Here is a 17,461-nt window from a genome sequence, read left to right on the forward strand (position 1 = left end):
TAATCAAAGGTAATTACCGTTATGAACCACTGAGCAATGAATTTATTAAGCTGAGATTGCTATGCAATCAAACATGTCTGTGTTTTTAACACCTGGGAGCAGAGGCTCTAAAGCAGGGGTGTCAAACTCATTTTTGTCGCGGGCCACCTTTTAGATAAGTTTTTCCTCAGAGGGCCATTATGATTGTAAAACCATATCAATGTTTAATTGCCTCATCATATTATTACACATAGACAACAAATTGATGGATAACTAGTTTTGAAATCAGAAGTCAAGGATAATGATTTGGTCAACTATTGTTCAAGTAACTGTAAAAGGGGTTTGGAAGCAAAACATGCTTACAATAGTTCCTGACTATTTATTACATATGAATATTATACAAACATTTGGAACAGATTTTAGCAAGAATCATGGAACTTCAACCACATGATTTGCTTTTGCGGGCCACATAAAATGATGTGGCGGGCCCGATCTGGCCCCCAAGGCCTTGAGTTTTACACCTGTGGTCTAAAGGATGACTTGCGGGAGTGCTTGGAGGGAAGAGACATTTTGTGACGTTCATTAAGCACCAGTACCTTTTGTAACCTTTGCACATTCTGCACCAGGAAGCGATAGGCATTGTACCATGGCAGGAAGACATCCTTCAACACATCTCGAACACCCTCTTCTTTGAAACGGAGGTTTTCCGCTCTCACCACTGGGGAGTTGATGAGGTACAATCTGTAGAGAGAGATGGACGGTAAAACCTCGGCGAGTACGAGTTGAGACACTTTTATGGCTTCTTCAATCAAACATATTGATTTTGTGCAGTGCCAACACACACTCAATATAGACTTTCCTTTTAACACCATAAACTTGGGTATGTTAATCAAATGGCATTTAGCCCATAAGAGTGAAAACCGTGCTAAAAATGGTGCATACAACTCGAGTTTGGCGACTGATACAATTATCATGAATTTGTCTGTATGATTCCCTACAATGTATTTGAAACAAAGCCATCTGGATGCAATGACAGTTTGGGATTTTTGTCGATCATGTCAGCTGCCTAAATGGGCTGCCAGAGAAATCCATAGTGATTTAAAAAAGTGAGTGTTTTAAGGTGATTGTCAGTCAGATGCATTCACATCAAGTTATTTGGTGTAATGTGTAGCCTGAACTCGTGAAATGTTTTTGTAGACCACCACAATTGCATCGTGTATACTATTTTCTTAATCATATTGAACAGTTTGCATATGTCCCTGAAATTGCTGTCCACCCTGTCATTATGGGTACAGTGGGTACAGAAACTATTCAGACCCCCTTAAATTTGTCACTCTTTTTATATTGTAGCCATTTGCTAAAATGCAACAAGTTTTTCACACCTGGATTTCGGGATCGTCAAGCTAAAATGTGTAGATGTAAAACGATAAAACATTATATGGCAGGAATCAGATGTTGCTATTTAGTTCCTTTTCAACTGATTATACTGTATACAGACTATTTACTGATACATGAATAGTTTTTGCTAAATACAAGCTGACTATTCTCACTCTTCAGTACATACAGTACAGTTTGCCATTTCCCATTGCGGTCCTAATAAAAGTGTATTCAACGTTATTGTATTCCAGATAGAAACAACAAGTGTTATTTCTCTCAGCAACTCACTCTTCTTCCTGTGTATATGAACATATGGTAGAACAGTGTGGTGCTTTATTCATTAGGCCATATGGCAACGGCGCTTCTCTTGCTCAGGGCAAAAGAGGAATGTGCACGTGAGTATGCATGTAACGTTTGCGTGAGTGCACGTGTATACAGTATGTAGGACTGTGACAGTTCAGAGTCGCTCAGGATTTTTTCAAAACAATGCCAGCTAATGACATAAGGTAGGTTAACACACAGACAGCACACACACACACACACACACACACACACACACACACACACACACACAGCTATTCATGCTTCAGAAACGCACAATCACACTTGCTCACAATCAAGCGCAAGAGCTGACCTGAGGGCATCGGCGCCATAGCTCTGCACTATGAGGCCCGGATCCGGGTAGTTCTTTTTGCGCTTGCTCATCTTCTGTCCATCGCTGCGAGGGTAAGACGGGCAAAGGCATTAATGTGCACACACATACACACGTACACAAGCATGCATGCATAAAAATACATCTAAGTAACCGCACACTTGACATTCAAACTAGCGGAGCCCTTCCAGGTCAGCAGGCCTGCGAACACGGTGCTGCGTTTAGGGCCCCGGGCTGAGGAGGAAGAAGAGGAGGACGACGAGAGCCCCAACTAACGAGCAGCTCTAAGGAACTAAATGTCACAACGCACATAGCACCGTGATCTTAAACAGCAGCAGGTGAACAGGCAGGGCGACGTACAAGAATATAAGAATGTTGGCAAGAAAAGGAGAAGCATCTTTTACGAGACTGAAGACTGACCTAGCAAGTACCAGGCCGTTAACGATGACATTTTTGAAGGGCGGTTTGCCAAACAGGGCTGTGGAGAGTACCAGCAGCGTGTAGAACCTACAGAGGGACACAAAAAAATGAAATTTTAAAACATTATGAAATCGTTCCACAAAGTAAAACTTTGCTTTACAAAATTAGAAAATTTGCTTCTCAAAGGAAGTCCTTGATTAGCAAAACCACTCCTCAAAGAACAAAAGTTACTTCGAGCCTTGCAAATGTGTATAAAGGCAATTAAAAAGTAACTTTTCACGAATAAGTTTGCACACTGTCACATTTTAATAGACGCACCAGCCTGAACAGTAGGAGTAAATCAGAAAACGTGGTATTTAAGTGGATGACTTATACGGTGATTCATTGAGACAGTGTCTTTTAGAGCGGAGGGAACATTTTTGAGGAGATACGACAAAAGAAAAGGAAACCCATAGTCTGCCTTATTTGCTATGAATAGCCATCTGTTCATGCTCTCTTCTCTGCCTCAATGAGGTCAGGATGGTTGTCTGCATCGGTCCCACACGTCCATCCATGCCTCACTCCCATTCACTTACCAGCCCCTTGTCTGGTCAATGCCCTCGGCGATGAAGTCTGCTGGGAACGTGTCCTCAAACTCCTTCTTGTTTTCGAAGGGGTAGTGCACCTGGGCGTAGGGCATGCTGCCGCTCTCAAACCAGCAGTCAAACACCTCGGTGATCCTCCGCAGGACACCTTTGCCACAGCGTGAGGGCATTGTCAGGTGGTCGATGCTGGGGAGGGGGCGAGCGCAAGAGCCGTGAAATTACAACAGAGCTGACTTTTTAGGAGGTTCAATGACAGAATAGTCTTGATTGCACTGCACATTTGTGTGCCAATGTGGGGCTTTCTGCTAAACCACTCACCTCTCCCGATGCAGGTCAGTTACTTTGACTCCAGTTAGTTCCTCCAGTTCGCCAATGGAGCCGACACACACCACCTGATCAACACACACAGTGAATATTGAGTAAAGCTTTAAAAAAAAAAAAAAAAAAAAAAAAAAAACAAAAAAAAAAATTGCTTTTGATTGATTTAACAATGTTATTATTGTGGTTTGCAGTGTTTTAGACTTGTAGTGCATCATACCGAGAGCAAATAATACATTACTTTATATTACTAATTGGTTACATCACAGGGTCATAACATGATACAATATTAACACATCCTGAACTTACTCTCTTATGAGTCCATTTAATTCAAAGTACTGTATAACCTCAAATAGTAAAGGAAGGTGTCTATTAGAAAGGAAGCACTTTGACCAGTTTTTCCAAATGCAGAAGTTGGTTCCACATAACTCCAATTAAGCCAGAACAGATTGATAGGATTGAAAATTACTTCCAGTTTCATTTTCTTGAGCAACAAATACATAGAGAACGTGTTACTGAAATATAGCCCATCAAGACGTTATAGGTTTTTTAAGAGAATGGCTTTATTGTTATTATTTTTTATTGTTATCTTTGGAGAGGAAGATCCGTTTGTAACATTTGTAAAGGCCAACCTTTTGATAAAGCTCATGTAGGTGTGTATTTAGCTTAAGGTTGTGAACAGCGAGCTTGGATGGGATTTGCGGTGGATTCAGAATTTTACACACTTTATATGTTAATATATATACACTGTACAAATAGGCCCATGTGAGCGACCACACCTTCAGAATAACTTCATATAGTCTTCTCTCCAGAGAGTCTGCCTATAGACTCTGCTCTACTTTTGGCAGCACAAGGCATAGCATGGCCCAAAGGCGCTGCTAACCCCGTCTGACACTAAGAGGGTAACATAAGAAACAAAATACAAGATACATGTTGGGCCCAGAAGTGACAGAACTAAAAGAACGGCAACTGGGGGAAGAAAATCATACTGCAACCACAAAGTAACTGTTTTTGAGTGTGCAAGTTTGCCGGTGTGGGAAGAGTTAGATTGGTACCAGGGAGTGTTCTGGAAACAGTCACAGCGCTATTTCCAGTAAGCAGGTCGGAAGCTGTCTGTCTTTCAGCCCAGGGACCAGCACTTCATTAAAAAAACTCCAACAACCCAATTGTGAGAGCTCTATTCAGTTCAGTTAGCTTTACATTGTCAGCTGGCACTGACTGTGACCAATGGTGATACTAGCTTGAATGGCACACTCAACCCGATTGAGAATAAATAAATAATTGGAAAGAAAAAAAATAAATCAGTAAGTGACAGTACCGCTCAACTAACACCAAGCATTTGGAAAAGGTGAGTACTTTCACTTTGCTTTATTTATGATTTATATTGTTTTATGAAGCTGACAGCTCAAACCTGGGACACATTAATTCATTTTACATGATTACCTATGTGATAAATGGTTGTGAAATTAGAAAACCTAAGCCAACTAGCTTCAAACAATGGATCATGTTCAACTTTGACGGTTGTACTGCATTTTTTATCCATTTTCCTTGTAGTGCAATTTATTCTTTTCTCCAACTTCCATTATCTTCTTTGCTTTCCATCCCATTGCTGTTTGCATTGTATTCCTTGGAAGTTACCCTCACCGTTATGATGCGAAACCTCAACGCATTAGGTTTTCTGTTTATATAAATGAATTATGCATGAGTTTAGTTTATGGGGGGGACTCTATAATGGTGCCTGGGGGAAAGCGGACGGCATGTAATATGCAGCCACGCTACACATGAAACTAGGGTCACCCAAAACCGAAATAACATAATGCATATCATGCATGATAAACACCCATACCTTGGCTGACCAATACATTAATAAAAAATACAAACTGTGGAGCATATTTTCAAATTCTTCCATTTAACTATTAGTGCCTTGTCATGCTCATTGCCTGCTGATTTTTGTGAGTCATTTCAGCATATCTTATGTTCTCCTGACCTCCTCATAGTCATCGCTGACCCACATGGGGATCGGCGTGCCCCAGTAGCGGTTCCTGGAAATGGCCCAGTCTCGCGCATCCCTCAGCCAGTTGCCGAAGCGCTTCTCACGCACAAAATCTGGAACCCTGCAAGACATTGAGGATATGATGAGTGTTTTGGCTGTTCTTTTTTTTTTTTTTTTTTTTTTTTTTTTACGAAACAGGATTACAATCCCAGTAGTAGATTTTTGATACACAATTTAAAAGGTCTTTCTGCAACATTTTGTCCCCTGAGGATAGTTTTGTCTCGGGAGACCAGGTAAAGAAATCATGCAAACACAGGCAATTATCTCAGAGCCAATTTATGCCACAACAGAATTGAGGCAATCCTAAAGGGAAAAAGACAGTCCATCCTAGAAGATATATTGAACAGTGTGCATATAAAGCCAACATAATTGGACAACAGTACATAAAATTTGACCACTATCTGTTCTGTGATGCTGGTCGAACTTCAATTTGGTCGACTTTCAAAACAATCTTGCCTATTCAATTTCAAATAATTTGTTCCAGAGTGCAAACTGTTGCCATCACAAATAATTCTTCCTTCATAAATGTACAGGCAATGATTACAATTCATTGAGTACAGGCATGCGGCAGCTAACCAGTCACAGCCTAGCTAGATAGTGAGAATAACAAAAACAGATGTGACTCAATTACACGACACCATTCACCCAAGATTAGATTTTGCACCGATAGGGTGGCTGATATTCTGCATTTTATGCTCATTTTATGATCGGCTGTAATGTCATAATTAGCCGATCTGATCAATTACCTCACTGATTAGATACGTGAATTAAGACATTGCAGCCGACACAATCTCTTTTACTCTGGGGACGTTCCGCGCTTCTGTCGTCTATGTTTAAGTCCGAAAGCTAGTTTATTTGTAACCCTGTCGCATGTTTTGTGATGTCTTTAGTACGTACGTGGCGGCTAATAAAGGGTGCGTTCGGAAATGCACTCAAAGTGCGCCCTGCTACACGTCGGAATTTTTCTGAAGAGTACAGTTTGGGCGTTAGATTAAATTTCCAAATGCACCCAGTGTTTGGGGTCAGTGAAAAAACATGGTGGTGTGGGACTTCTTTGTGGTGTCTGATACAGATAAAACTAATTACTTGTAATCTGTGCAACACTGCACTACAAGGTGGGAGAACATCTACAAAATGCTTCAACAAGACAAATGTAAACAGGCACCGGTATAAGGAACACAAGGAGGAGCATGCAGAGTTGAAGAAACGCAAGGCGGGGGGGAAAAAAAGCAAACAAAACGGACGCTAAAGCAAACAGTAACCGTCCATGTAGCCGTGACAATGAAAAGGTAAGAGTTGGCACCTGGAAAGTTATGGAGTTCATTGTGCTGGCTGACCTCCCATTTACAATTGTGGGGAACTCCGGCTTCTTCATCTTAAACCTTTGAGAGCAAATATGGCTATCCTAGCAGCCACGTCACATTACATACATAAATGTGACACAGTAGCGTTCAGATTTCTGATATCCTGTTACCGATAAGATTTATCATGTCTCGTAAATACTAAAGCTTAACAAATCCAAACTGTAACAAAACTATCGGCTAAACTAGCATTTCAGCTCACTATGAGGGCTGTTACAAGATCCATGCTCATTATAAGCAGCTTAATTAGCAGCTAAATTGTCATTATAGCAAGTTACCTGTCCGATTTAAGGTCCATGCTCGTTAAAAGCAGATAATAAATGGTTAAAATTTAAATATATATATTGTTCCATCTTGTAATCGGTGATCAGCACCAAAAATCCCGATCGTGTAAAGCCTACCATAGATCTATATCAAAATGCTTTGCTCAGAATAAGTTGGTGAATACAAAGTTCTACTAAGCAAACAGGAATCCAACCATCCATTTTCTGTACCGCTTATCCTTACTAGCGTCGCAGGCATGCTGGAGCCTATCCCATCTATTGTCAGGCGAGAGGCGGTGTACACCCTGAACTGGTCGTCAGCCAATCGCAGGGGACATATAGACAAGCAACCATTCGCACTCACATTCACACCTACGGGCAATTTAGAGTCTTCAATCAACCTAGAATGCATGTTTTTTGGGATGTAGGAGGAAACCGGAGTCCGCAGAGAAAACCCACACAGACACGGGGAGAACATGTCAAAACTCCACACAGGCGGGGCCGGGATTCGAACCCCGGTCCACAGAACTGTGAGGTCAGTCAGCCACCAGTCATCCACCGTGCCACCCTAAGCCAACAGGGATGGTAACAAAATCAAGAGGTAGCACCCAAAATAAAACCAGGAATGGTAACAAAATCAGGAAGTAGCACCCAAGATAAAGCCAGTAATAGCACTAAACCCATCTTAACGGTATTATCTATTGTTCTCTTACCATGGATATGCTTAAAAAGTGCCACAAAAAGCTAAACGAAGATGCAAAACACCCACTGAGTTTGTTATTTGATGCTGTCTGAAACTAGGTCTCCTGAGGTGCACTAATATTCCCTCACATTCCCAGTGAGGCTGTTTTTGCCCCATCAGTGCCTTGTGCCTCAGTGAAAAAAAAAAAACTTTTTCCCCATGACTAACTGTTCAGTATAAACGGCTCACAGAATTGGGTGAATTAGATCCAATATTCCACAATTACTGTGTGTATCAGAGCTGAAACAGAGGCGGAAATGCCGGCAAGACTGGGATGTCAAGCTTTCCACTCGACACTCAGATGCTGTAAATGCATCATGATGCATATAATCTGATTGCGGGATGCTGTGTTGCTGTGTGGAAGGGCCCCCGAGCAGTTAAAGCCTTTACACACTGCACTTAATGCGCCACTGACCGACCCATTCATTAAATATGTGTTGCCATGGCACAGCACCACACGAGGTGGGCGCAGTGAAAACGACGTGTCTTGGGTTGGTGCTTACCGTACTGCTAAAAGAAGAGCGTGGACAGTGAAAATCGGATGAACTGAAAAACTGGCATTCAACTCTCCCTCCAACCATCACATGACCAATGTGCTTAACATGCGAAGAGGTATAGTGGTGGTGGTGGTAGTTGTGGTGGGGGAGGAGAGCGGATAAATTGTCTTCCGCATCCACCCACTAAGCAACGAGTTCATCAATTCCCATTTGTAGCTGGCATTTCTATTTAGGCCCCTAATATATCAATTTAATGATCTCCCCCCCTTCTTATTTTTCCCATTGCTGCTCACCAAGTCCCAGTACTCCTCTTCTCCTGTTTCTCTTGCTACACGTAGGATGTAAAGTGTGCAGTCTCGTTTTTGAAGACTCAGAGGCTTTGGTCAGAGAGGGGACTCAGAGGTTACATTAGCAGCATGAGACAGCATATTAGTAATTTAAATGCAGATTTATCCAGTAACTCCTAAAACCACAGGACAATGTCCAGCAGGGATCACGGCAGCACATTGGGGGTGATTTGGTTTGAGTGTCAATTACAACATAATCGGCATTTACAAATTTACTTATGACGCCACAAACTATTACACAATCGTAATACTAGTACTATAGATCTTAACATGAAAAGTAAAATAAAGTCATTTTGAAACCACATCCAATGACAATATCCATAGTGCTGTGTGTCCTAGTTTAACTGGTCGAGAGTCAATCAACTGCATGTCTGCTGGTTGCAGCCAAATGATGCCCTCCATTTTGCCTCAATAGCTCCAGGTGCCTTTTCGGTATAAGTGAAGTTCCTCACAGCTGCCGATGTGCACCTCAAAAGTCAACAAATAACAGAGCATCGCTGGAGCCCTGGCATTTCAATCCAAACGCTAAGTAAGTGATGTTGTTATATATTGGAGTAAGGTAGGATGGCTGTAGAGTGTAGACCAATAGTAACTTTGTGTGTTGTTTATTTATTTGTTAGTTTATTTTGTAAACACAACTTTTGGTTCATGTGGCGGAATGAAGGAAGCTGGACAAATAGGACAAACACATTGATCTGTGTCATCTATTCGTAATTATGTTCCACTGCTGTAGGCAAAGTGTGGCCCAAGCATCCTTCTACTGAAGAGATGAGCTCTCCTCAGAGTACTCGTTAGGTTGGTCATTGATTTACTCAGAAGAAGGTCCTAATAGATACTTAGCCCTCTCCTCCCCGCTGCGCCAATGCGAGAAAACGAGACAAGCCGAACAAATGACTGTAGGGATATTATAACAAGCACTTCGCTTTCTGAAGGGCTTCTTTTTTCTAGCCTCTGATCAACGAACATGAACGTGATCTGAAAGTACACCGAACCCGGGGAGGATTTTCCTTTTTATGAGGATGCTGATGAGACGGCAGCGCTCCCTGACAGACTATCTTGGCGGAATTAAAAATCTTCACGGGAGCAGAAGTGGTGTGTCTCATCAAAAAGCGTCCTTTCAATTATTTAACAGGAGCTAGAGGAAAGTTTTAATTAGAAAGTTGCATAAGAGGATGTGTTTGAAGGAATCCAGCCTGTCAGCTAAATCCATCATTATGGAACTTGTATTATAAACATATGGCATACTGTATACAGTTAAAGAAAATACATTTAACACAACACTGTTGCAGCTTTTTCAATTGTCAACCTTTCTTACACCAATACAACCGAATACCTTGTAAAAATTCAGTGTAATTTATTTTCCATTTACTAAATGTAAATTCTCCCATCGGGTCTACAATTAACATGGCACTTTTTTGCACAGTGCTGCAAAAATTAAAAAAATATATACAATACCATCTGGTATTCATAATTCTATTATGCAAAACTTTCCCAAAATACATTCTTTACTGTAGTACATCAAATATGAAAAATTACCTACTGCTTTCCGGAGCATATTAAAAGTGTTCCAGCGCTGTCAATTCATATAAAATTCACGTAGAGAAGGTAGGTTGCTGTGAAATTAAGTGTACCACTATTACGCCACAGGAAATGAATTTATCCTTTACAGTAGCGAGCGTCAGTTTCACCCTTTGTGTGTATGTCTGTGTGTGTGTGTGTGTGTATGTCTCACCTTCCTACCAGCTAGTCATTCATCTCAGTTTGACATTCCCATTACCAGCAGCTCAGAAAAGAGCAGTGGGATCACCTGGGGTAATATCACTTGGTCGGTGAGCCTTCATGCAGACGTTAACTTCTACTCCACAATCCGCTATCGTGATTAGCATCAAGCACGATTAGTATTTTATTTCCTTTACTATTTGTATAGATGAAAGTGTAGGTTAATATTTTTTTTTTTAATATTTCAGGGGGGGGGTTGTTGAGCCATCTCATTATAAAACACTTCATAACAACTTTCCTGACTGTGGATTATTTCTAGTTGTGCTTATTTCTGTTGTCTTGTGCACGTGAGCGTGTCCATGCATGCTGTCATGCAGTTATCATAACTAACTGGTGAGGGGAGCTATTTGATTACTTATATGACAGGAATATTGCGTGATAGTGTGTGCTTCTAAATTGTGCATGATGGCGGTAATCATGAATAACTGGTGAGAAGTGTGATCTCATTATAATATGATAGCACATTATGCGCACATGTGGCCATGCGTACTTCAGCATGTTGTGGAATTGTTTGACAGGATTATTTCTAGCCAGTTTGTTTATTTGTATTGTGCAAGGTGGCAGTTATATTGAATAACTTGCGAGAGGAGTGATCTTATTAATTATATGAATTATGTGAACCGTGTGGACATTTTTGATAGTGTATTATTTAGAGCAGTTCTATTTGTTTCTACTGGTGGCGGTTATTATTAATAACTAACCGGCAAACAGAACCATTGCATATTATGACACACACATTGTGCAGGAGCAATTGGATTAATTATATGATGCATACAATTTGCACGCACGGGCCTATGTGTAATCAAGCATGCAGTGGACTTGGGTGACTTGTGTATTAGATAGTTGTATGCATTTATATTTAGCAGGGTGCCAGTTATCATGAATAAGTGGGACGTTATTACAGGTTGCACACGTATGTGCAAGTTACACAGGTTGCACACGTATGTGCTTGACGAATTGTGCCGGGCCATGGCCCACATTTATTATATGTGCCAGAGTAGTGGAAGTGAACCAATCCGGAATATGCTTCAAAGCACTCATACGAGCCAAACTTGACTTTAGTTGTCAAGGGCTTCAGCAAAGTTTGAATGGGTAAGTGTGAGTATGCCCTCCAAATAACATCTTACCAGTAACATTGTCCATTGTTGTCCAGAAGCTTCTGCACCATGTGCTCCACACGGACAAACCAACTGGGCACAGCTTTGTAGATCAGGGGGGTGTCTGACCTACGAGTAAATGAACCCGTTACAAGCAAATAAATAAGCACGGGCAGCGGAAAACTGCCTCGCAGAGCTGCCAAAATAAAAATTCAGTTCCAAAACATCCATCCATCCATTTTCCATACCGCTTGTCCAAATTTGTTTGAATTTCCATGTATTAAAAATTTTACTGCGAAACAGTTATTGCAGTATATTATGTAATAGGATAAAAAATATTCTGCATACTGCTCAATTGCGCAACATAATCATTACTCTATAAGCGTAATCATTAAGATCATCAAACTTGTAATGGCGGATGCAGTTGCAGCCTGAAACTAATTATATGAGATTTCAATGTGCCATCGTCAAAAATATCTGTGTTTATGGAATAATTTACCAATTCTGTTTTCAATCTTGGTTGGAAAAAAATATAACATAAAATAAAAAATATAAAATAAAATACATTTTAAAAATCAGTCTTTTAAATCAGATTAATCAGATCTTAAAAGTCAATTCAAACGCAGCACTCTAGTCTGCAAACAAATAACATTGCTGGTAGAATGAATTGGAAAATTTATGCATTGACAATAGTTTAGATTTCTATTTTGTGAATGTATTGTATGGATCGATAGTCTTCTCTTGCTTGTTATTTATATTATTTATATTTCATATAGCCATTATTGCTACTGAAATAATGGAAATTTCCCCATTGTGCGACTAATAAAGTATACAAAGTGTATACTTTAGAGTATATAAAGTATATAAAGTGTCCAGTCAGCGTTCAGTCATTTCTGTAACAAAATACGGACGTTTTGAACATTTGACAGCTCTGGCCTGGTAAGGGAGAGTAAGTTCTATTTATAATTTTTAATTTACTAATTTTTTTTTAGTTAAACACACTTCTTAAATACAATTGACAACGCAGATGGTGAGGGGTAATGACTAAAGACTTTCATCTCTGCAAGCCTGCATCTACTAGTAGCTTGACATCGCTGCATATAATGGGTTTAATTAATTGTACCGGTGCTCAGAGACAAGCTAATGAATTGAAGTTCTGCTAATGTGGGACCTTGAAAGGTTATGACTGTGCTAGCACACTGACTATGAATTGATTCTGCACTGAGAACGCAAAACATTATTGACCCCACGTTGCATTTGGATACCGCTGACTGAGAAACTGTACTGAGACTTCACAGGAAGTCACACGGTTTGCTGCTGCTAAATAAGGGAGTATTTAATGTGACCAGTAATTCCCATTGTCAGCAATCAGTAGTTACAAGAAGCTATACAGTAGTTTCAGTATGCGAGTTGTCCATGTCTCACCTCCAGCAGAATGGGTAGTTATGTTTGAAAGAGCTGGCATTGACAAGGCGACCCTTCTCCTTCAGCCACTTGATGATATTCTTGTCAGCATCCTACAGTAACAAAAGTATTACATATTTAAAATTAAATGCACGTATGTTAACCGAATGTGATAAAGATGGATTCAATACATGAGAAATAAAATTATAAATAGGGTTGTTGCTTTTTTTTTTTTTTTTTTTTTTTTAAAACCTCAAGTCCAAGTGCAATTCTAACCGAAGAGCTCGTTTCTGACATGTTTTGTTCACCAATCCAGCATTTGCTTTGTCATTTTTTATTCCAGTAAAACAACTACAAATATAACGTATTCCACCGGACATCATATCCTCGGATAGGATACAATAATGGGTAATTCTGAACTGAATAAAAATGGCATATGCAGGAGGTGGGTATCCATTAAGTTGAACAATTGTTTGCTGTACCAAGTAAGTATTCCATGTGGTTACAGTCACAGACTCAAAGGTTTAGTGAATTTCTGTTTGCAGATGTGTGTATGTTTCACAACTCAATTCTCCTGCTTATGACTTTTTCCAGCAAGGTACTTCGTGAAACTCGTTTCATATTTCTTTGTCAAAAAAACAAACTCTTGGCCTAGATTACATTTTATTTTTATTTTTTACTCCCAATTTGAGCCCCAAACTCATGAGAATGTGAACACCATCTTGCATTAATGGTGAGTGTGGGGAATTTCACCGGCTACGGAATGGACTAAACCATTTTACTTACATTGGTCAAAGTACCTGTACTTTTGGAATACAAGTGGAAAATATTATCTGTATTTAATAACTTCAGCTACCCCATATGGCTCAATTCATACATCTACTAATAAAGTATTACAGTGACAAGATGATAAATTGGACCAGAAGAGAAAAGAGCATAACGCACCTCACGAGGGAGAAAACCAAGGATCAATACAGTGCTTTGAATGCACTCACTTCAATCTTTATTAGTTTAGAGCTGCTCAGTAAGGTTTTATTAAGAACCTAAACCTGGATCAATAGAAGCGCTGACTGCAAAAATGTGACAAGCCGAAGGAAGTGACTGACGTCATGAGGCAAGGCAGCACCATGAGGCCAAGATGCAGGAAAAAGGACATGCAGCGTCAGGTAGGACAAAGGATACATTACGGCTGCCAAAGATGATAAATGAGAGAGGATGGTGTGGTGGTACGAGTCGCGGAGAGGCAATTGAATGGAAGGGAGGCTATTTTAGGAAGCGGTGTCAAATATGACGCAGTATGGAGGAGGAATGAGCTGGGAAACAAGGGAATTTTCTGGGAAAATGGGGCCATGGAGTAGGCAGGGTAAATGATGTAACTAGCTCGGGCTGGGTATGACACCATTTCCATAAATACCTACCTGAGTTATTTTAGCTGTATATTCTACATCCTTGTTGAATTATGCATTGCACATTGACATGTAGACTGCTCAACTGCATTCGTTTTAAATATTTAGCATTTGAAAACTGACTTAAGTGTGTGTGTGGGGGGGGGGGGGGGCGCTTGTGCTTTTCTAAAATAAAACCTGACCATGGAGCGTATCAGCGGTAAGTTAGAAAAAGGATATTTTAGAACAGGGGTGAGCAACTCCCAGCCAGCAATTTCGCATAACCCATCTGTCTTCTATATGAGGTTAGAATTTGGTAGTACCGTATTTTCACGACCATAAGGCGCACTTAAAAGTCTTAAATTTTCTCCAAAATGGACGCGGGGCGCCTTATAATGCGGCGCGCTTTATGTGCGAACCGAGTTCCGACATCTATAAATATTGCTGTGTGATGAGCCTTTCCTTTTTTTTTTTTTTTTAGCATTTCCTGCCGACACGCTGGTTATACAGAGGAAAAGCGGACGTGGCTGAGGACAGGGGAGAGTGCGTGAAGTAGAACGCTAAAGCCACGCCCCCGCGCCGGGGTGTTTTTTTTTTGCTTTGTTTTTTTTTCGGGTTTTTTTACCGCTTGACTGACTAGAATCATTTCCGGGGTGTGCATTGTGCAAAACAACATCTGTTTGGCTAAGGACCCCTGAAAATGTCACCTACGAAGAGAGACGCTTTACGAAGCACAGTTTAAACTGCAAGCTATCAGTTACGCGGAAGAACATGGGAATCGAGCAGCCGCGAGAGAATTCAAGAACAACGAATCCATGGTTAGTAAGTGGAGGAAGCAGGAAAACGAGCTTCGCCAAGTCAAGAAGACGAAGCTGAGTTTCCACGGAAAAAAAAGAAAAACAAAATGCGGAAACAAGGCGAGGTCGCCAGGTTGGAAGACCAACTCGAGCAATGGATTAATGAGCAAAGAACAGCCGGGAGAAGCGTCTCCATTCGACTGAGTGCAATAACTCGGGGCTTGCCATCATTCCGGGAGACTTGACGAACCTGCTGGACATCCGTGTAAACAGGGCGTTCAAAGTGAAGTGAGCGGCGTGGGAGCCATGGATGACAGATGGCAAACACAACTTTACTAAGATTAGGAGGCAGCGCCGGGCGAGTTCAGCCACAATTTGTGAATGGATGCTTGTTCGAGCTTTCGCAGGGCAACGAGACTGACTCGAACCTGCCGTGGTTGATTGAGAACTTGCCCAGCTGTTCATTTCGGATACAGAAGATGAGGACTTTGATGGATTTGTGGATTAGGATTGATCAAAAAATAACGCGAGTACATTGTTAAATACTTCAATAAAGTACAACCGAACTCAGTTTTGCTCCCGTTGCCTTTTTAAAAACATTGTTTTAGCGCGCATCCATGCTACCGTATGTTTTAAGCTAGCGTATGTTTTACCATGCCTGCGCCCAATAATACCTTATGCCTTATGTATGTGTTAAATACAGAAATAGACCCCGTAACTGAGACTGCGCCTTTTAATATGCCTTGTAAATGCTCGCTCATCTCCAGCTTGGTCTCGCAAAGCTGGAGATGAGATCTATGTCCTCCAGCTGCTTTTCAAGGCTGGCGTTACGAACCCTCAGGCTGTCAATCTGGCTCTGGAGGTCTGTCAGCTGGCTGTGCAAGGTTGTGATCTTGACTTTCATGCTTTTCTTCTGCTCCTCATGCTTGCCGGTGTGTTCCTTGAGGGTGTCAAACTTGTACCACTTCTCGGCCTCCAAGACGTTGCGAGCAGCAACAACCTCTATCTCCGCCCGCATGTTACGCAGGTAGGCGGCGAGTTCGGCCTGCTCTTCATCTAACTCAACGGTCACCTTGGAGTCCTCGATCTCCTTCAACAGGTCAGCCACCTCCTCATCGTGCAGCTGGTTCAAGAACTTGATCTCGGCCACAGGCGGCTCGATGCGCTTCTCCAGCACGGCTTTCCGCAATGCAGCATTGTCAACATTCTGCCGAAAATCCCTCAATATTATTTTTGCCTCTTCTTTAAGGGCCAGCGCTTCGTCCAGCTTCAGCTTCTACACTTCTACCTCCTCTTCAAGGTAGCCTCTTTCAATATCAGCTGCCCCTTTCTCACTGGTCAGGCCCTCAATCACATCCCGCACATCTTTAAACTTCAGTTCGTATTCTTCTTTGATGCCCGTGGAAGGGCTCTTGTTGCAACCCATTAGCCTGGCCAGCTTCTCCTGAAGAACAGCATTCCTCTTCTCGAGGGCCTGCACCTTGCCGATGTAGCCTTTAAACTTGACATTGAGCTCCTGCATCTCTTCTTTTTTTGTTGACATGCGGCTTGTGCAGCTCTGTTCCAAGCTCGAGAGCAGGAACGCATGACAGAGTTTCTGCGGACATTCAAAGTGGATCCATGGCCTCGGGACGGAGATGGGTTCTGGACCCTTACTTTGCTGCCAGGGCGGCTCATTTGCAGGCTCTTCTGGATGTAAGATTTGCTCAACATGTTGCCAATTGTTGTCGTCTTCTCTCTTCTTCAGAGCCAGTCCCAAATCATCGCAGGGTTTTTATGCAACAGTAAAGAATTTCTCAGACAGCCTCGAAACGCCGGCCAAGCTTTAACCGTTTCAAAAGAGGACTATGACAAGGAGGCTCTGGCCACCAACAACGTATTGTTAGCCTAAGTCAGAGTCCACTCCCAGCTCTTTTCACGTAAGCATGTGAAATACTTGATCAGATCATGTAGGCCCTTTTTTTTTTTTTTTTAATTCAACATCCACGAGTGACATTAGGCGTCTGTTAGGAGGATGGCGCTCCATGCATACAATGTGCTATGACAATGGGTTTCCCTGAACAACTACACTGATGCAGGCAGTTTAAAACTGTGTGTGGCCTCTATATAGTTACGATTATGTCCGTATATCATCATTTACATTAACTGCGACATTATCATAAGCATTCAAAACAGACATTTGGCAAATATAAAAGACATGGTCGTAGATGGCAGCAATGGATTGTATGACACGAAATCTACTAGGAAATAGTATAAGAACAATGTCAAAATTAAAAGATCAGGTGTAATTTTTGTCCCGAGTTGAAATGTCAAATACTGTTATCAAGTACTACCATAATCCGCAGGTTGCCCCACATGGGGAAAAGGTAACCCATTGATTTTAAACGACCTGATCTAAATAAACTT

General features: G+C 41.3%; 1 protein-coding gene and 1 pseudogene across 1 annotated transcript in view; both read right to left on the reverse strand.

Moving 5' to 3' along the window:
- iars1 (isoleucyl-tRNA synthetase 1) overlaps nucleotides 1-17,461 on the reverse strand; it is a 52,508-nt gene that overhangs the window by 20,384 nt on the left and 14,663 nt on the right. The window contains exons 12-19 of the mRNA XM_061688420.1: nucleotides 12,895-12,986; nucleotides 11,500-11,598; nucleotides 5,318-5,444; nucleotides 3,331-3,404; nucleotides 3,004-3,198; nucleotides 2,429-2,515; nucleotides 1,991-2,074; nucleotides 576-720 (exon numbers count right to left, since the gene is read on the reverse strand). Of these exons, the coding sequence (XP_061544404.1) occupies nucleotides 576-720; nucleotides 1,991-2,074; nucleotides 2,429-2,515; nucleotides 3,004-3,198; nucleotides 3,331-3,404; nucleotides 5,318-5,444; nucleotides 11,500-11,598; nucleotides 12,895-12,986 (903 nt within the window). The remainder of the gene's footprint in view (nucleotides 1-575; nucleotides 721-1,990; nucleotides 2,075-2,428; nucleotides 2,516-3,003; nucleotides 3,199-3,330; nucleotides 3,405-5,317; nucleotides 5,445-11,499; nucleotides 11,599-12,894; nucleotides 12,987-17,461) is intronic.
- On the reverse strand, nucleotides 15,813-16,768 carry LOC133408452 (vimentin-like; annotated as a pseudogene).

The sequence above is a fragment of the Phycodurus eques genome, chromosome 10 (assembly GCF_024500275.1).
Source record: "Phycodurus eques isolate BA_2022a chromosome 10, UOR_Pequ_1.1, whole genome shotgun sequence".
NCBI lineage: Eukaryota > Metazoa > Chordata > Actinopteri > Syngnathiformes > Syngnathidae > Phycodurus > Phycodurus eques.